General features: G+C 47.7%; 9 protein-coding genes across 9 annotated transcripts; 6 read left to right on the forward strand and 3 right to left on the reverse strand.

The window, feature by feature from the left end:
- The first annotated feature begins 46 nt into the window (after positions 1-46).
- On the forward strand, positions 47-1,688 carry LY89DRAFT_688038 (alpha/beta-hydrolase). Its single transcript, XM_018215625.1, has one exon. The coding sequence runs from the start codon at positions 530-532 to the stop codon at positions 1,388-1,390; it is 861 nt and encodes a 286-aa protein (XP_018066645.1). The 5' UTR covers positions 47-529; the 3' UTR covers positions 1,391-1,688.
- On the forward strand, positions 1,665-2,697 carry LY89DRAFT_204730 (uncharacterized protein). Its single transcript, XM_018205812.1, has 3 exons — positions 1,665-2,105; positions 2,161-2,386; positions 2,437-2,697. The coding sequence occupies exons 1-3, from the start codon at positions 1,938-1,940 to the stop codon at positions 2,559-2,561; spliced, it is 519 nt and encodes a 172-aa protein (XP_018066646.1). The 5' UTR covers positions 1,665-1,937; the 3' UTR covers positions 2,562-2,697.
- A 604-nt stretch (positions 2,698-3,301) lies between these two features.
- Positions 3,302-5,677, forward strand: LY89DRAFT_204834 (uncharacterized protein). Its single transcript, XM_018205813.1, has one exon. The coding sequence runs from the start codon at positions 3,336-3,338 to the stop codon at positions 5,592-5,594; it is 2,259 nt and encodes a 752-aa protein (XP_018066647.1). The 5' UTR covers positions 3,302-3,335; the 3' UTR covers positions 5,595-5,677.
- Positions 5,640-8,370, reverse strand: LY89DRAFT_652706 (voltage-gated potassium channel). The gene is made up of 5 exons (XM_018212214.1): positions 8,076-8,370; positions 7,825-7,983; positions 7,609-7,728; positions 7,141-7,556; positions 5,640-7,092 (listed from the first exon to the last, which is right to left on the reverse strand). The coding sequence occupies exons 1-5, from the start codon at positions 8,189-8,191 to the stop codon at positions 5,762-5,764; spliced, it is 2,142 nt and encodes a 713-aa protein (XP_018066648.1). The 5' UTR covers positions 8,192-8,370; the 3' UTR covers positions 5,640-5,761.
- A 224-nt stretch (positions 8,371-8,594) lies between these two features.
- Positions 8,595-11,745, forward strand: LY89DRAFT_204884 (Rad4-domain-containing protein). Its single transcript, XM_018205815.1, has 3 exons — positions 8,595-9,639; positions 9,688-10,915; positions 10,962-11,745. The coding sequence occupies exons 1-3, from the start codon at positions 8,749-8,751 to the stop codon at positions 11,336-11,338; spliced, it is 2,496 nt and encodes an 831-aa protein (XP_018066649.1). The 5' UTR covers positions 8,595-8,748; the 3' UTR covers positions 11,339-11,745.
- Positions 11,746-12,151: 406 nt separating this feature from the next.
- On the reverse strand, positions 12,152-14,471 carry LY89DRAFT_652712 (DEAD-domain-containing protein; the record flags this gene model as incomplete). The annotated part of the gene is made up of 3 exons (XM_018212215.1): positions 14,209-14,471; positions 13,066-14,157; positions 12,152-13,021 (listed from the first exon to the last, which is right to left on the reverse strand). The coding sequence occupies exons 1-3, from the start codon at positions 14,452-14,454 to the stop codon at positions 12,152-12,154; spliced, it is 2,208 nt and encodes a 735-aa protein (XP_018066650.1). The 5' UTR covers positions 14,455-14,471.
- A 180-nt stretch (positions 14,472-14,651) lies between these two features.
- Positions 14,652-15,896, forward strand: LY89DRAFT_673290 (FtsJ-domain-containing protein; the record flags this gene model as incomplete). The annotated part of the gene is made up of 2 exons (XM_018213353.1): positions 14,652-14,754; positions 14,803-15,896. 2 exons carry the CDS (start codon positions 14,652-14,654, stop codon positions 15,894-15,896), a joined length of 1,197 nt encoding a protein of 398 aa, XP_018066651.1.
- Positions 15,897-16,057: 161 nt separating this feature from the next.
- On the reverse strand, positions 16,058-17,459 carry LY89DRAFT_204858 (mitochondrial carrier). The gene is made up of 2 exons (XM_018205814.1): positions 16,316-17,459; positions 16,058-16,268 (listed from the first exon to the last, which is right to left on the reverse strand). Exons 1-2 carry the CDS (start codon positions 17,287-17,289, stop codon positions 16,220-16,222), a joined length of 1,023 nt encoding a protein of 340 aa, XP_018066652.1. The 5' UTR covers positions 17,290-17,459; the 3' UTR covers positions 16,058-16,219.
- LY89DRAFT_688045 (uncharacterized protein) lies at positions 17,325-18,474 on the forward strand. Its single transcript, XM_018215626.1, has one exon. It carries the CDS (start codon positions 17,752-17,754, stop codon positions 18,247-18,249), a length of 498 nt encoding a protein of 165 aa, XP_018066653.1. The 5' UTR covers positions 17,325-17,751; the 3' UTR covers positions 18,250-18,474.
- The last annotated feature ends 26 nt before the right edge of the window (positions 18,475-18,500 follow it).

Below are 18,500 nucleotides of genomic sequence, written 5' to 3' on the forward strand. Positions count from 1 at the left end.
GGATTTGTAGCGGGATCTTCCCACTATTTATCACGACAAGGCTTAACGCCTTTTAATGAACAAGCCTTGTCGATGCAATGAAGTCCTCGGAGCGGCAGCGTTTTGGAATCAATCTGTTCTAGGACCACTGGCCCATCCAACCACACACGAAGATTCGGTTCGGGCTACTGCATGCGAATTGCTGACAGATCGCGAGACACCAAAACCGCTCTAAGGTATGGCTAGGTTCATGTGAAAATAGCGTCATTGTCTATGTTTGACACACAAAAACATCATCGAAAGGAGACTGCAGCTTACAAAGATGCATACATGAATAGTGCTCCTAAAAGTAAAAAGTGTTGTTTGGCGAGCATGATATAAACCTGGACAGCCTCCATTGAATAGAAGAATTTGCTTCATTCATCACAATCTCAACTTGAGATCACAATCTCCAAACACGAAGGGAACTGTGCTCTCTTAATTGAATTGAATTTTCTCAAACAATTTCAGAATCTTCGGAGCCGATAAGATCACCACAATAACAGCGACAATGGCAGCGTATACCACAAACTTCGTCGAGGCGAGCGGCTTGAATGTTTTCTACCGAGAAGCAGGACCCAAGGACGCACCTGTTATCCTCTTACTTCACGGCTTCCCAAGCTCATCCCATCAATACCGCAATCTCATTCCACTTCTGAGCCAGAAATATCATGTCATTGCACCTGACCTTCCAGGCTTTGGCTTTACAGAAGTCCCCGCTGAGCTGAAATACAAATACACCTTCGACAACCTTGCCAAAAGCATTGGAGCATTCCTCGATGCTCTTTCTATCAAGAAGTACTCGGTCTACGTTTTCGACTATGGGGCGCCAACTGGCTTCCGTCTGGCCCTTTCACGACCAGAATCCATCCAAGCCATCATTTCACAAAACGGAAACGCCTACGAAGAAGGACTAGGAGACGCCTGGGCACCATTGAAAGCATACTGGAAAAGCGGCTCTAACTCAGACCGCGAATTCGTCCGTGCCAACGTCCTCAGTCTCGACGCTGTGAAATGGCAATACGACACTGGAAGCAAAGTCCCCATAGCTCCCGAAGCACCGTATCTCGATTTCGCGCTCATGCAACGGCCTGGAAACGAAGACATCCAGCTTGACCTGTTCTATGATTATCAGAATAACGTCACGAAGTATCCTGAGTTCCATGAGTATTTCAGGAAGAGTCAGGTTCCGACTTTGGTTGCTTGGGGAAAACATGATCCTTTTTTTATTCCGCCTGGAGCGGAGGCTTTCAAAAGGGATATCAAAGAGACGGAGGTGCATCTTCTGGATGCGGGGCATTTTGCGGTGGAGAGTAATGCAGAGGATATTGCGGGGTTGGTTTTGAAGTTTTTGGAGAAGACTGGTATCTGAGCACGATTCAAGTGGGTATGACTCTCCTCATTACTCTTAAATCCAATCGACGGTGCATAGCATAATGCTGAAGTGTAGTAAGTTCTTAGTGGATGTAGATGTAGCATGTTATGAGAATGGACTTATGCTTCAATATATCAAAGTTTTCCCTGCTTGACAGGAAACTCCAGCTTCCGATGAAGTTTCTGTACTGTTCAACACTAACATTCTCTTACACGACTTTGCATGCTCGAATGGACCGGTTGGATCTCTTATTGCCTTCTCTGCAGTGGCCCGCTCTCGTGTCACTTTCCGCACTTCAAATTCAAGAAAAGCACTTCATGATCAATCGCATTCTACTTTCCAATCAAATTTTACCTTCGGCATGGCTTGCAGCATCCCCTCTCGTTGCCTAACCTCTGTACTACCACACTTCACGCATGACTCATTCCCTTTCTTTCTTTTTCGACTTTGTCACGTTGTTTCGTGTCTGCTTCGTGTCGATATATACTCCTGTGTCGCGTCCTGAAACCAGCATTCTTTCCTGCCGTCGAATTCTACATCAACCATGGGCACTCGCGGACTGCTTGGCTTTATCATAGTTGGCCAACGATATGCTTCTTACAATCAATCTGACTGCTATCCCGAAGGCCTTGGAAAAGACATCATGAATTTTCTTCTAAAGCTTACGCATGAGGATTGGGGGAAAATGTTAGAGTTGGTGAAAGAAATTAAGGTTCGTAGCTCCTTCTATTATGGACTGGGTTGAATAGAAGCCAATGTGATGGAAGTGGGTAGATCAAAAGGCCGAAGCTCCAGTCGAGCTCCAGGACAAATACATGAAGCTGGGCTATCATTTGACTGCTGAGATGGCTGAATCGAGAGAGGAGTACATGAAGGAAGGCTATAGCGTATACGACGAGACGAGTGATTGGTATTCATTGTTGAGGGCGGTGCAGGGCAGTAGAGCTCTTGAAGAGATCTTGAAAGGAGATCTGAAACATATGACGCAAAATGGTACGTTATTGTTCGATTTGATGAGATGTTCAAATGTAAATTGGTTCTAGTGGAGTTTCTCGAAGATGGGGTATGTTGCGAATGGGCGTACTTTATTAATTTCGAGAAAAAAGCCTTGAGACTTGGGCAAATGGACAGTTTCTGGACGAAATTTGGCTTGAGTGGTTCAGTGTAGATGATGTTGATGGATATATGGAAATTTGGAACTGGATGGCACATAGTGAGGAAGATGGTGGTGAAGACATGGTTGCTTATCGCAACGAAGATCATGAGCAAAGTGGGAACCTTGAGGACGGAGTTGCAGATCTGGATTTGAATATTGTGGAGTGAGACAATGTCTAAAAGTCATGAACGTACTTGTTCAATGAAAATGCTCCTTGGTATTTTGTACCACTGTGAAGGAGACTGGATTTCCGGCATTGAAGGAGAGAGGAGGAAATCTGCTATTAAATATAAACAGACTGGAACGAACGGAGAGAACGGATGATGAGATTAACGAAGAGAGTGACAAACAATACTTGAAGAAGACCTCGAGAGCTAAGAATGACAAGAATCTAGACAATTGAATTGCAAACAAAAAATCTGAAGGGTCCAGCTTTCTAAGAAGCTGCTAATAATGATACTTTTTAGGAGCAAATTGAATGCACGAGGAAAATATGTAGCGATGACTGGGAGAATAAGCCAACGAACCTTTTCCAGGGATGCGCCCTTAATTTTATAGGCCTTGTCCACTATATTTCCAGGGTACAAAAGCCTGAACGCTTGCAGACTTTGCTGCTTGAATGGAATGGTCCTGAGCACACCGGAGTCGCTAAGATTAGTTTCACGACTGAAGCGTCTTATCCGAGAGTATGAAAGGCGCGTTATCGACGCGTCGAAACGCGTCCCACTTCGTTCATCCATTTCGTTGTTGCTGGTCACAACCTCAACACAGAACAAAACACCAAACATGCCTCCACGACGCAAAAGCGCTCCAGCAGGACGTGTCTATAAGTCTGCAACTCCATTGCAGCAAACAAAACTTGCGAATCCGAAAAAGCGCATCAAATCCTACGGAAAGCAGACAACTAGACGTGCAAAGGAAGATAGCACGCTCACGCAAATTGGATTTGTGAAGCTTAAGGACCGTCCGGAGGAGGAATCTGAAGAGGAGGAAGAGGAGGAAGAGGATGAAGAGTCAGACTACGAGAAGGCATCCAAGAAGCGCAAGAGTAAGCGGAGGAAGACTGAGGGAGATAAGCCATCTGCGACTCCGCAATACCATACGCAAACTATCACACAGCTTGATTGGAGCTTCTCTACGATCAACGATGATGAAGAAGAAGCATCAGAAGAAGTGCAAGGAGATGTAGAAGAAAGAGGTTCCATATTCGATGTGCCAAGCTCCTCACAGTCAGTCCACCTCCCAAGAAATTTCCAGAGACTTTCTGGTCCTGCCAGCGCTGGTCCAAGCAGGAGAGAAGAATCGCCTATTCTAGACAGGACAAGAGAGGAAACCTCAAACTTGGAGATGCCCCCACCTCAAACACCTCGGAGAGTCTTGCCTCAAGAGATCCCGTCCTCCCAATCCCCAGCCACGCCCCTTTCGATACAATCCCGAGGCTCTACAAGACAACGTTCTCCCTTGAAAGAGAAGCCTGTCAATGCTCCTATACCATTTAACACGAATCGTAAGGCTCAGAATGGTGCCGAGAAGCGTCCCAAACTCAAGATAGAGGATACCTTCGAAAGCAGGAATACCACAAGCCAAGTAGGGGATATCCCTTTCTCGCCTGACAAACCTTCCAGTCCAGCGAAGAGCGTCAGATTTGCACTTCCAGAACGCGAGGTCGAAGAGGAAGTCGAAACTCCTGCAACACCTTCTATCAAGAAAGAATCGACTCCATATCCATCGCAGATGGCTACTCAGCAACAAATCAAGTTTGAGATTTTCGACTCTGATGAAGATGAGGAAGATGATCTAGATGAGGAGGAAGCATCTAACCAAGCGGAAATCGATGCACCCGAGTCAGCCGTCAGTGTATCTCAACCGCAACATGACGAAGAGCCGGAGACTTTCTATGGCGACATTGGCCGAGAGACACAGTTTGAAGCTGATCGTATAGTAAGCTCACTAGCGGAAACAACATCGAGCAATATATCAGGAGATACGGACGAATCTGAAAAGGTTACGAGTGGTGTAACGCAGACTAGACAAACTCAAAGAATTTCGATCAAAGAAGTCAATTCAATGGCCCCTCGGACAGAGAACTCAGATATCTTCATCTCAATCCATCCTCAACATGTCACAAATATTGTCAATCGGACGAAAAATCACGAGAGGCGAAGCTGGGCATTTTCTCCATCAGTCTGCCGAGTATGGATATACGAAACAAAGCCCGCCTGCTTATTGAAATATATGGCTGAGATAAGTCCTGCAAAGAAGCCAGGTGAAATTCTCGATACGAACGGTCTCGGCAATGCAGAATTCAATTCCAACCCTCGTAAGAAGTCTTGGAATGCATATGAGATCCTACAACTCTACGAGCTTGTAGATCTAGTGCCACTCTCTCGGATCGTTTCAAATGGTTGGATGAAAGCTGCACCTCAAAAATTCGCTTGGGTGCCTCCAGCAGTAGCTGACGAGCTCATTGCTAATCTTAAGCCTCCATTGTTCACCAACACTACTCAAACTGGGTCTTCACCCAGTGATCCTGCTTCGTCGTCAACGGATACCCAAGAGGTCGAGGAGCAACTGCTTAACACAATCAGCCAATTTACTCAGCCAGCTCAGCCAAGTCCGTCACTTCAGTCCTCGGGGCCTGCGACTAGTGAATCCATCATTGTAAAAGCAGAAACAATGCCACCACCGAGCTCCTTCCACCAGGAGACACCTGGAAGACCAAGCAGCCCTCCACATCTCTCCCAAGCGGAGACGGTGGATCTCACTCAAACCCCGCTTCCCAATCACCCATCACAAGCGGAGGAAGATGAGATAGTCTGGGAATCGCCAGCTCGACCAGTAGCTTCAAGCACGCCTCTGAAATTACCGACGCCTAGATCAGCACGCTCAGACCGACATGGCCCCGATTCCATTCTTCCTTACTCCATGTCTTCATCGCAGTTTCTGTCCAGAAGCCAGTTATTACCGGAGAGTCTTCTAAATGAGGTTGTACCAGGACCACCTCAATTTGTACATGATTCCGACTCTGAGGATGATGAGCTTTGATGCACGTGGTGGAATAGCTGGGTAGCTCTTAGCTCTTTGGAAATTGAACGCTGTCGTATGACGAACAAGGCTATAGGATATAAGGTACAGGATACAGTATGCAGGATTATGCTATTATGCATTGGCCAGAGCCCAATAGAACGCTGAAATCAATTTCCATAACCACATTATGATGACCTTGCATCCTTTTCCTCCGTAGCTGTTCTACTACTGTCAATGCTAGGTCCCTCCATCCCATTTTCAACATCAGGTCTCTTCTGCGTCATCTTCTCGCCCTTCTCCTCATTCCCACTATTGCCCTTGCTCTCCAACTCCTCCTTCCTTAACTTATCCAATTCTCTCTGAAGCGTGATATGCAACCTCTCAAGAACCCACTCAGCCTCCTCCTTATTCCCCATCAACGGACTTCGATTTCCAACCCAACTCCACTTCACAGTCTTATCATCATCCCCCAAAGCAGCTCCCAAGCCCTCCCCATCCGGCTGCGGCTTCCTCTTCGCCTTCCTATGCGTCTCTGCGCTACTTTCATCCTCGCCTATCAATTTCAAAAACCAGGCCCACTCGTCAAACGTATATTTTCTTGGCGGAGAGGAGTGCAGATGCTTCATCACCTTCCCCATCTCCTTTATAAGAATCAGATGATAATGGGATCTACTTTCCGGCAATTCATCGTTCGATTCTCCTTGTTTTGCAGCTCGAACCGTTTCCTGATTCGCTCGATCGCCTGCCGCGCGTTGGGCGGCAGACTCAGGATCGTTTTTATTGTCATCCGAATCATTAGAGTTGCGGCGCTTTGACTCGCCCAGTAATCCAGGCGGCTGCTCGGAGACTTCGTCGTTGAAGAGTTTCCCTTGCGTGAGTTTGTGGGCACTTTCTTTTAGAGTGGCTTTTACACCTTGTTCTCCAGGGAGCACAGTAAAATTTCCGATCCAGAGGGTGAGGTCGCGGATCATTTTCACGATGGTGTCGCCCATGTTGGAGATGAGGATTGTGAGGGAGGGGATGGCGAGGAGGGACCAGAAGACGAAGAATGCTTTGCCGGAGTTGGATTGGGGGTAGAAGTCTCCATAGCCGATGGTTAGGAGGGAGGTGTAGGCAAAGTACATAGATCCAAAATATGACCAGTCTTGTCCGTATTCGGTTCGCTCGAAAATGGCGGCACCGACGAACCAGAGGAAGAACCAAGTCGTCCCAGAGATAACTAGTGAGGTCCATCGACGTTTTTCGTGGGCTCGTTCTTGGATCTTGCGCATCATTTCGAACTCTTGTTGTCGACGATCTCGTTCGCTGGAGGGGGTTTGTTCGAGGGTCCGGGATGACTGACGAGAGATGGGAGGCTTGTCCTCTTTGAGTGGTTGGAGGAGATACGTTTTGTTTTTCTTTTGTAGCTTTTTGAGGAGGCGTTGACGTTCTTTCTCTACCATACGAGCGCCCATTTTGACTTTGCCTCGCTCGAGGACGAGGGAACGGATAGAGCCGATGACCAGACCAAGGATGACTAGTTGAAGTTAGAGGGTTGTCTGCTGAGAACCGGGATATTACTTACTGATTCCGCCAATTGCGAATGGGAAGAGGAGTCCTCGACCAAGATGTGTTGCTGGCGAGTAATCTCCAATTCCGACAGTAAGCAATGTGAAGTCTGCCCAGTATAATGCGTCCAGATATTTCCATCCCTCGATATGAGAAAACACTAGAGCACCGAGCAACAAGTATACAAGGAAGCTGATGGTCTGAAGCATCAGTGTCCTCTGACTCATTGTTAATTTGAACTCCTTGTCGTAGTGCCCTGCGTACGCCCCATATACGGTGACGAGCATCATAGTAGCCACCATGAAATAAAGTCCTGCGGAGAATATTGCATAGTAGAATCCTTGTGAGAATGCATGGTCCGATCGAGGTTCAATAACGAGAGGACCACTGGCACAGGCACACAGGCCAATTAAAGCAAACGACGACAAATACCTAGGATGATGTAAGTGATTTGTGTGAGCAATGGGAACAATAATGCACATACCATCCTACAATAGTAATCGGTTGTGCAATAGCGAACCGAACTCTCTTAGCCATGTTCATCAACAAGAAGAAGTTCGATATAATAGCGATCGCCAACTGTGCAGCGTTTACGCCAATCAACCTATACCAAAAGCCTTCAAGTCAACATGAGCTGTCAAACTTGCAGATGTGGGGGGCCAAGAAAGGCCAAGACATGTCAAAAATATGGGGTACGCACCATTTTGGATCCTCTATGGGGATTCCGTTCTGCTCTGCTGCCCCAAGTGGGATGTAGACTCTCCAATGTACAACCAAAGCACATATACTGAAAGCTGAGGCCATAGGACCAAATGTACCTGCAATGAGGGGAAACGCCGTGCTTGCGAACCACCATCGACTGGAGAAGTAGAGTCAGCTTTGATTAATAGTAGACAAGTATCCTTAAGATCTAGAGCACAAGATTTTCGAGACATAAACAGCAGGATATACCTTGGTGCTAAGAACTCCTGCTCATCTTCTATTTTCTCATCTCGTTCGTCCTCAACCTGGTTCTCGACATCTTTTGCATCGTTCGAGATGGGCTCGTCAAGGCCTGGATCGTTCATCTTGACACGGTACTACTTGTTTCTGGAGCTCGTGTAGTCGAAGGCTCCAAATGCACATGAAGATACATCAAGGAAAAGAAAAATGCAAGTGGAGAAATGTATCTTTATCTTCAACAAAGCTTATTTACAACCTTAGGTCCTCGACCAGTCACTTGAGCACAAGGGTCATGTTGCACGCGGGCTTGCATGGTTTTCCAGGTATGACGTTGATTTTGACCAGATTTCTTGGAAATTGTGGGGGAGATCTGCAAGCCACTTTGCAGGGATTCAACGCGGCGAAAAGAAATTGCGAGCAATCAGACGGAAGGAGAACCTGAAATGGCCGATAAAGAAATAGCCGCGCGGCAGCGCTTGTGATAAAGAGAATGAATCACACCGAGACGCTTAGTGAACATTGCGCGACATTCACCATTTGCCTTCAACAAATTGTATCAATACTTTGCTTTTAATTGCTTACAGTGGTAATAGCAACCGGGACTACTGCACCTATGAGCATTGCTCTTCAAGAGGAATCTGTCCTGAGAAGGTTGTCTTTCAGGCAACCATGAGCCGCCACCATGCCTCCAAGAAGAAGAGGACGACCATCAAAGAACACATCCAATCTGAACGATGACGAAAATAAATTCCCGGGACTTGCGGGTCCAAGTGCATCCCCAGCAAGTTCTTCCAAAAAGAGAGCCTCTGCAAGAAAAGGCAAAGGCAAAGTCAACCCAAGCCAAACGGCTGTTCCGGATGTCTACCGGGAAATGCTTGCTGATCTCCCGATACAACCGGACGTTCCCGAAAGACCCCTAAAGAGGCGAAGGACTGGCAAACGAAACTTCAACTCAACATTAGCGAGCTCACCTACAGACCCTGACCCGGTGACACAAGAGCCGGATGATGAGGAAGAATTGGAATTTGAGGATGTACTTGCTCCTCAAGCCGAAGAGTCTTCGGATGAGGATGAATTTACGCTACCACGAAAGCTACAGCAGACTGCTTACCGGGATACTGATGAATCTGAGGACGAGGACTTCGATTGGGAAGGCATAGGTTTTGATGCCAAGCCAGAAGTTGAAGAGAGCGGAGACTTAGAATTGACACTTGTGAAGAAGCCTGAACCGAGTCCGAAAACACCAATTCAGAGAAGGAGAGCGGTCTCAAAAGAAGAGAGAGTGGCTCGTCTAGAAATCCACAAGATGCATGTACTATGTTTGCTCTCGTATCTTGACAAAAGGAACGAATGGATCAATGATTCAGATACCAAGGAGATTCTTGGGACGTTGCTGGATAAGAAGACCTTAGGTTCTCTGAGACCAAGGTCAGACTTGTCACAATTCAGCCAGACCGAATCTTTGAAAAGAGGTCTTGATCAAGTCTGCAACATGTGGAGATCCAAATTCCAGATCACTGCAAGAGGCATGAGAAGAGCACTTTGGGCTGAGGACGATAAAGACCTCGAGAATGTTAGTTGTATTCTGTGGCTCATTCGGAAAATGCTAATTAGTTCTTAGTACTCGCCTCCAGACGATCTAGACAATACATTCGAAAAGTCAGACTTTCAAGAGGCTGCAAGGAAACTCAAGGGATCCAGAGATCTAGGAGCATTACTCTTTTGTTCACTGCTCAGAAGTGCTGACGTTGAGACTCGACTTGTATGCTCTCTTCAAGTACTATCTTTCAATACCGGCGGCCCTCCTATGCAACGAGCTCCAAAGAAGAAGCCCAACCCAGCAACCCCAGAGAGCGATAAGCCAACACCTGTTGATATCAATGGGCCCAATTCTCCCTCTGGCAACGCTCGCTCAGCAGCTGCCCCTGGCATGTCGATGAATCCTCGATCACGTCTTGGCCACCCACATGCTGCTAATTATTTCATGCCAGAAATGAGTTCTCCGGCTCTCCTACCCAAACCGAAACCGAAACCCATCCGTGAATCTCCTTTCCCTGTATTCTGGGTTGAAGTCTTCGATGAAGCGCACCAGAAATGGTTACCTGTTGATCCTCTGGTGACAGAGTCAATAGCAAAACCTATGAGATTCGAGCCACCGGCCAATGATCGCGAAAATAGCATGACATATGTGATCGCTTTCGAGGAAGAAGGTTGTGCTCGAGATGTGACCAGGAGATATACAAAGGCATATAACGCCAAGACGAGGAAGAACCGAGTCGAGAGTACACCCGGAGGAGATAAGTGGTGGAGGCGAGCTATGAGGCCGTATCGTCGTGGATATACAAACGATGCTGATCAGATAGAGGACACAGAATTCGCAGCCGCAGAAGCACGAGAACCTATGCCCAAAAACATCCAGGACTTCAAAGATCATCCTTACTATGCTCTTGAAAGACACCTCAGAAGGAACGAGGTCTTGATCAGCACTCGAGAAGCAGGCAAAGTTGCAGCAGGCAGAGATGCTAATGCTCCTGGTGGGAAGAAGCTAGAGAGTATTTACAGAAGGAAGGACGTCAAAATTGCTAGGAGTGCGGATGCATGGTATCGACTAGGAAGAGATATCAAAGTGGGAGAACAGCCTGTGAAGACTGTTGCTCCTAAGAAACGGGCTGAAGCGGACGATATGGATGATGAAGATGATCGAGCCGGAACCAACCTTTATACAGAAGCACAAACAGAGCTATGTGCTGTGCCACCTGTTGTGGATGGCATAATCCCTAAGAACAGGTATGGGAATCTGGACGTTTACGTTCCTACTATGGTACCTCAAGGAGGAGTGCATATACCTTGTGAGTATCACTCATTTTAATATCAACATTTGACTAACGATCGCAGATGCTGAGGCACAGCGCGCTGCAAGAATTGTGGGTGTCGACTACGCCGACGCAGTAACAGGATTCGAATTCCGAGGACGGCATGGAACGGCTGTCATCAAAGGAGTTGTCGTCGCTACCGAATATCAAGAAGCAGTTGAAGCGATAATCGCAGGTCTTCGCGACGAACTAGCTCGAGCTGAAGAAGCTATGCGTGCATCTGCTGTCGTGAAGATGTGGAAACGGTTCCTGGTTGGTCTGAGGATCAGACAGCGCATCAGTGGTTATGGTGGCGATGAAGATGAACCTGATGCGGTCCAGGAGGATGTTGGAGAATCGGAAAGCGATATTAGCGAGTTCGTTGATGATGAAGAGGGAGGAGGGTTCATTCCGGAATGAGGCACACGAGTCACGGATCGAGTACGAGACGAAACATCTAATGGCCCAGACTGATATATGGCAAAGAAACGATATAAGGACCCGCCACGTTACTTGATCTAGGGTCCTAATATCAGAACGTTTTGCATACTCCAGAATAAACGAACGGCCGAATATGAAATGAATTTTTCCCTGCAACTCTTCACGTGGCCGCCTGATTCATCATTTCGTCACCTTCCATTCCTCGAACATCAATCCTCAAAGTAAAAAGTTCACCTCTAATCGCTCGCCAAAACCGCGCTAAAGCTCTCCACCAATCACAGCCTCAATCCTCTACAATACTCTATAAAGTTAAATAAGCAGATCTTTGCCATCATCCTCTGAGACAGCGGCCTCCAGGGTATAGATGCTTGCGACTATCGTGCCTCTCTATATTCTCGTGTGAATGCCTGAAATACGAATGACTCAAGAGACAGCGGCCTCCAGGATAATAGATGCTTGCGGTATTACCGTGCCTCTCTATATTCTCGTGTGTGCTTGAAATACGAATGTCTCGTGATAATCCCCTTTAAACCCCATACTAGCTATGGTGTTGGACACCCTCCTTCGGGAGGGTGAAGTTTTTGATTCTTGGCTCTATGGTTTTTTTGATAGCTCTTTTTTTTACTTTGCAAGCGAGGAGAGGTCCTTTTTAAGCGAGGTTCACAGTCGAGGGTGTTGAGATGCCTTTTCTTCTTCGATTAAGGTTCTAGTGAAGATTAGCGCTCTGCGACATGCAACAAAGCTTTTATTAGGAAGCAAATGGGATTTCGTGGGATGTAATTCTACTATATTTTATACATCATCCAATCCCGTAATGCCATCGACCTTGCCAAGAAATTCGCCGTTCGTTCCCTTCAGCAGCTCGTTGATATCAACAGTCCCAGAAGTCAAGTATCGCTCACTCACACCCACATTGACTCTCTGAGACAATAAGCTCTTCAACTCGCCTCTGAGAGCACCAACTTCGCTTTTAGACATAGCTCTAGACTCCTTCTCCTTCAATTTCCTCCCTGTGCCTCTGCCTTTCCTTCCGCCACCGGCAGCTTCGAATTCTTCGCTATCATAGTCCACACCAAGCTCTTCAGCGGCATTCTTCACCCAATCATCATCATGCCCCTTCTTCTCTTTGGCTAACACACTATCGGCGATCTTCTTTGCAAGTGTGACTCGAGGCTTTAGACGCGCCACAACTTTGCGGTCCAGATCTAAAGAGCGCATATAATACTTAGCTTTGTTACCACCACCAGCAACTGCATTCTGTGCATGGACTTTGGCAACAAGTCGACGAGTCCCAACGACTTCCTCGGGGGCACACATTAGAATGCTCGTTCCTGAGCTTTCGGCTCTGGCTGTGCGGCCTGATCGATGCACATACATGTCTGCGGCTCGAGGAAGATGGTAGTGAATGACTAATTGGACACCAGGGATATCAAGACCACGAGCAGCTACATCTGTTGCAACTAGAGTTGCACCAGGGAATTTTGTGAAGCGTTCGATTGACCTCATTCTTGCTTTCTGGATCATTTGAGAGTGTAATGCTAATGCCGGGATATTGAGATTTTGCAGCATTGGCGTGAGGCGTCGGACAGAGTGGATGGAATTTGTGAAGATCAAGGTGCGCTGATTTGGGTGATGCATCAGTAGGGCATATAAGTATAGGTCCTAAGCTGTCAGCACAATAATATCCAAAATTGGGAAATCCATACCTTCTCAGTTCCTGCACACTCGATCATGCCCTCTTTGAGATTCTCGGCCATCTGGGAGATAGGATTGACATCGACAAATTTAGGCTTCTCTTCTCGAAAGTTGAGCTTCTTCAAAAGATACTCCATTGATTGAGAATCGTCCATTAGTCCATGCTTTCCCTTACCCGCCAGCTTTTGCTGGAGCCCTTTGTGAAACGTAGCTGAGAAGACCAGAGTCTGTCGAGTTGGGATATTTGCATCATCGTCGTCACCCACGTCTTGTTGGCGATCCAAAGCACCAATGATTTCTTCTGCTTCTTTGAAATGTCCTTCAGTCAGAAGTCGATCGGCCTCGTCAATGACTAAGAACTTGATCTGCTTGAAGGAATCTGTGAGCTCTGTGCTTGAACTCATCACTTCCCACAGGCGGCCTGGTGTACCAATCACAATATCTGCTTTTGCCAACTGGCGTTGCTGTTTTTGAACTGACAACCCGCCAGTAACAGCGGCAACAAATGGAGAGATTGATAGTCCTTTGCACAACGCTGTCATATGCTCGGTCAATTGATGTGCTAATTCTCGGGTAGGTGAAAGAACCAAACCAGTTGGTGGTCTTGCTTTCTTTTGTTCTTCCTCGTCCAAGTCTCCGTATCGTTCAAGCCAGCTCTCAATCATAGGTACGCCAAAAGCTAGTGTCTTGCCAGAGCCTGTCGCAGCTTTTCCTACAACATCATGGCCTGCTAATATTTCAGGTATGGCCGCTGCTTGAATCGGAGTCGGTTTCGCAAACCCAAGCTTTGAGAGCGCGGAAAGCGTGTCGGCAGAGAGATCCAATTCAGCCCATGCTGAAACATCGGTACCGTCCTCTGCATCATCATCTTCCAAAGCTTTGAAAGCATTCGATAAGACCTCTGAAGATTGTACCTTCTCATCCACTTTCGCGGCTTGCCTTTTCGTTTTCTCCTTCTTAGGCTTCTTCTCCTTCTTGGATTCCGCCTTGCTCACTTCAGCAGGTTTGATTTCGTCATTTGAGGTAGCTGTAGATTCCGGTTCATCATCACCAAAGCCTTCGAACTCTTCTTCGTCATCGTATTTGGGTGCTGCAGCAGTTACCTATTGTGAAATGTCAATTCAAGGTTATTCCTCGCAATCTTAGCTACTAACAAATTTGACATTTCCTCCTTCTTTGACGACCTCGACACCCTCAACTTCTTCTAGGCCAAAGAATCCCTCTGCGTCGTCAAACATCTCCGGCATTTTTACTTCGTTCCATGGTAGAGCATCCACAGCTAAGGCTCGCTTTTGTGGTTTGATAGAAGCATTCTTTGCGTTTGCGATTTTCTGTCGCTTCTTTGACTTTGGACCGTCTGTCGAGGACGGCCTCGGTCTCTTCTTTCCTTCCGCGGCCATATTTGTTGACGGAAATGATTTCAAAAGCGCAACAGAATATTTGAAATCTCGTCCAGCATTTTTATCTTGGCAGAATCCAGAAAAGGCTTCACCGCCTTCCAGCCGTGCGCTAAGAAATTCTCATTCACTCAGCCTTGTTCAACCCCACCCAAGAACACCCAATTGCCCACTTCCAATGAAGATAATTCCGCTTCACAATGGGGAAGTCTTCGAAAGATAAGCGCGATGCTTATTACAGACTTGCGAAGGAGCAAGGATGGCGTGCACGCAGTGCTTTCAAGCTCCTCCAACTTGATGAAGGTAATGAACACGTCTTGTCCTCACAGCTCAGAGACTGAAAGCCCGCAGAATTTGACCTCTTCAATGGTGTAACTCGAGTCGTCGACTTATGTGCCGCACCTGGAAGCTGGAGTCAGGTCCTCTCGAGAGTCTTAATTAAAGGCGAGAAATTCGGTCGAAGTGCTTGGGAAGACGAAGAGGGCAAACTTCGACAACAATTGCTGAAGGTCTTTGGGCAGGAGCTCTCTGCAGAAGAAAAAGAGGTGATCAATCAAAGAGAAAGAGAGAAGCATATCCTGAAACCTCGAAAAGATGTCAAGATCGTCGCTATCGATCTCCAACCCATGAGCCCTCTAGAAGGCATCATCACTTTGCGAGCAGACATTACACATCCGGCCACAATCCCTCTATTACTGCGGGCCTTGGACCCATCTTACGACCCCGAGACAAAATCACAACAAGCTTCACAACCAGTCGACCTAGTCATCTCAGATGGCGCTCCAGATGTCACTGGTCTGCATGATCTTGACATCTATGTACAATCTCAACTCCTCTTCGCGGCATTGAACCTCGCAATGTGCGTGCTGAAACCTGGAGGCAAATTTGTTGCAAAGATTTTTCGTGGCAGAAATGTCGACCTTCTCTTCGCCCAGCTGAAGATATTCTTCGAGAGAGTGATTGTCGCGAAGCCAAGGTCAAGCAGAGCGAGTAGCGTCGAGGCTTTCGTTGTGTGCCTGAACTTCTCTCCACCAGAAGGCTTCAAGGCCAGTCTAGAAGATCCAATGGGTGTTGGCGACAGACTAGCAAAGATGTCGAAGACAAAGCCACGAGAGCAACCTATCATGGCTGCCACAACATTACAGGATCCTACTACGGGTACATGGTCTGCGAGCCCAGCAATGGCGGCCCATCGAAATAAAGATGGTGTGCTCGAGCTCCCAATGCCCGAAAATATGGACAGGATGGCGAGAGATGGCAGATGGATAGCCCCATTCCTCGCCTGTGGGGACCTTTCTGGTTTCGATGCCGATGCCTCATACCACCTGCCTAAAGACCGAGTAACACTTGATCCAGTGCAGCCTCCCACTGCACCACCATACAAGCGTGCCCTCGAGATGAGAAAAGCAGCCGGTGGAGCGTATGGCAAGATAACGTCGAAGTGACAAGTGGCACAGTTGATTTATTCAGAATTGCATAGCGAGGCGTCAGGCTTGGCATGGTTTACTCGGTTGCACGGAAGTCCTCCACATCCAAATACCATAGATCAATATCGATGGCTTTTACAAGCAATAATGTCATCAAGTGAGACTTTTGAATTGAAGTATGTATTGTGGGATATATACGACTCGAACGAAAGGGATCTTGGCCGACTAAAACTATCGACCGAAGCAAAAGACTCCAACAACTCCGTTCCGTGATATTCCTTTCCAACACTCGAAGCTCGACGAACCATGTTATATATTCAATTTCCCAGTCCAGATCTTTCTTACTTCGTAATGAAGCCGAGATAATCGGCAACGATCAAAGTTACCATCCTGAATCTTGTCAGTCGAGCCTATTTTCGAGATTGGGAGAAACTTACGCATGCGGCGCGATTCTAACATAATATGTGCTGAAACCTCTATAAAATCTCAACATTCCTTCTTCTTTGGCAACCTTGGCAAAGCAATCCATCATGCTCTTGTATGGCAATGTTCCATCCGGTCTCCGCGATTGTTTTTGCAGTCTCGTCTTGACAAAGTCAAATGGCAAGCTGAAGAAACTGGCAAAGAACCCAGCAACTGCACTCGCTGTCAAAGTTTGTGCTCTCGGACTCAGACTGGTGTCCTTCAGTTGTTGCTTTGCCTCCGAGAAGAAAGCCAATTGCCCAAAGTTCAGTGCCATAGCTCGGACGACTGTTGGTGTAGCGCCGGCCCACAGAGCTCCAACACCTTCTGATTTCGCGATATGGCTAAGGGCAGCAAAGACGGATTTATAATTGTTTCGCTGGGCGGCGGGTTTTAAGCCGTCTGATTGCATGCGAATCAGGGCAAGGTCTGCAGGATTTCCAATCATTGCTGCGAGACCACCAGCTGTTAAACCGGCTCCCGCACGCTCGGCAAACCCGATTTTCTCTCCCTTGGCTTGCGCCCTTGTGGTCAATGCCTTCATGAAGGTGTCGAAGAAACCAAGACGAGCAGTTGTGTAGACTGCTTGTCTCAACAACCCAGCTGAAAGCCCGGTGTATAGATCCATGACTTTGCCTGCGGCAATGATCTCTCTTGTTATGGACAATGGCGTTGGTTTGGGACCGGTCTTGGCACCCTCTCCAGCGAGTTGCAATCGTACCTTGATCATATCGATCGGTTGGATAACGGTTGTTGCGACCATACCAGCCGTACCACCATTGATAAATGGCAGAGCAGCCCGCATAAACGGTGTATGGAGGAGATCGTTCTTCGCAGCTATGGGGTCTGCTTTGGCAGTCTCTGCCAGCTGCTTCGTAGCGTTCATGGCTTCAGAGGTCTTGTTGCGTGCAGCTTCCGCGGCTTGCTTGATCGAATTGGAGGTTGACATGGTGGTGGTGATGAGGGAGGGAGAGGAGGGGTAGTATATGATGGGTAGATCAAGCAGTTTGGCGGCTACACCACACGGGAAACAGCTGTCAGCGAGCTAACTCTGCTGGGGAACAGGGGACGCATGTTGAGTATATCAACGGAAAGAGACTTTTTGGGGCTTGACGGAGAAAGGCAGCCTTGGTGGGGACCCATCACCTAGTGATTGGTGCAACCGCAACTTGCTTGAGACACGGCCAGCGCACATGTCAAATCATTGCAACGGACAATTGACGTATGGGCGCGGGGGGTCTTCCAGCAACAGGGCGAAACCGGAAAAGAAAAGAAATCGCATAGCCTTGGTTATTGGGGGCAAAGCGAGGCGGACGCAGGAGGTTCACGATAATAAAAGAATGGCCGGAAGGGACTCACTTGTTGAAATCGCACTGACGTCCGCCGGCTCTGGAACCCCCTAGCTACCGAGATGCCGTCCGAGAAGGAAGTGCGAAGAGTGGAGTGGGGCAGGAATTTATTAGGCGAGCAGGGACGTCGAAATGAAACCCGCAGCCTTGTCGAGGAAGGTGGGTCCGATATGCGACTGCGACGATGGGAGGACGATGATACTGTCGATGAGGAGGAGGAGGAGGAGGAGGAGGAGGGAGAAGATGATGATGGAAGTGGCAGACGTTGTTGTTTTAAAGCAAGACCGCTGTGCCTGGACGGTCGCGTGTATTTGCCAGGTTCCCGTTGGCCGACCTGTTTGGTGCGAGGGAGTGCTTGGAGGAGAGTGGTAGTTGATGCGGGGTTGCCAGGCACGAGACGAGGCTTGCGTTGCAAAGACACCCCAAATGCACGGATGGACATCTATCTTCTCTCTCGACTCTCCTCAGAAGTAGAGCAGAGCAGGAAAACGCTCTTCTTTATGAGGGGAAACCCAATCGGAGGTTGGGGACTTATGTCGGCGGGTTTTTGTTATGAATGACATTTTGGATTTTTTATCGATGACTTGCTCGGTGAGCTTCCCTGTCCCCGAAGAAGCCTCCATCGGTATTGGGCGCGTTGTACAGAAAGTATAATGTATGTGTGCTGCTGGATTTGTTTGCGGTTTCACTCAGGCTGTTCAGCAGAATGGCATGCTTCTACTGAACCTACGTCGGAGTGAGGTGATCCTACCATCGCTACACTCATCATCATCTCTGAAAACTGATGATACCTGCAATTCAATGTCTGGAG

Source organism: Mollisia scopiformis, assembly GCF_001500285.1.
Source record: "Mollisia scopiformis unplaced genomic scaffold LY89scaffold_21, whole genome shotgun sequence".
Lineage (NCBI taxonomy): Eukaryota > Fungi > Ascomycota > Leotiomycetes > Helotiales > Mollisiaceae > Mollisia > Mollisia scopiformis.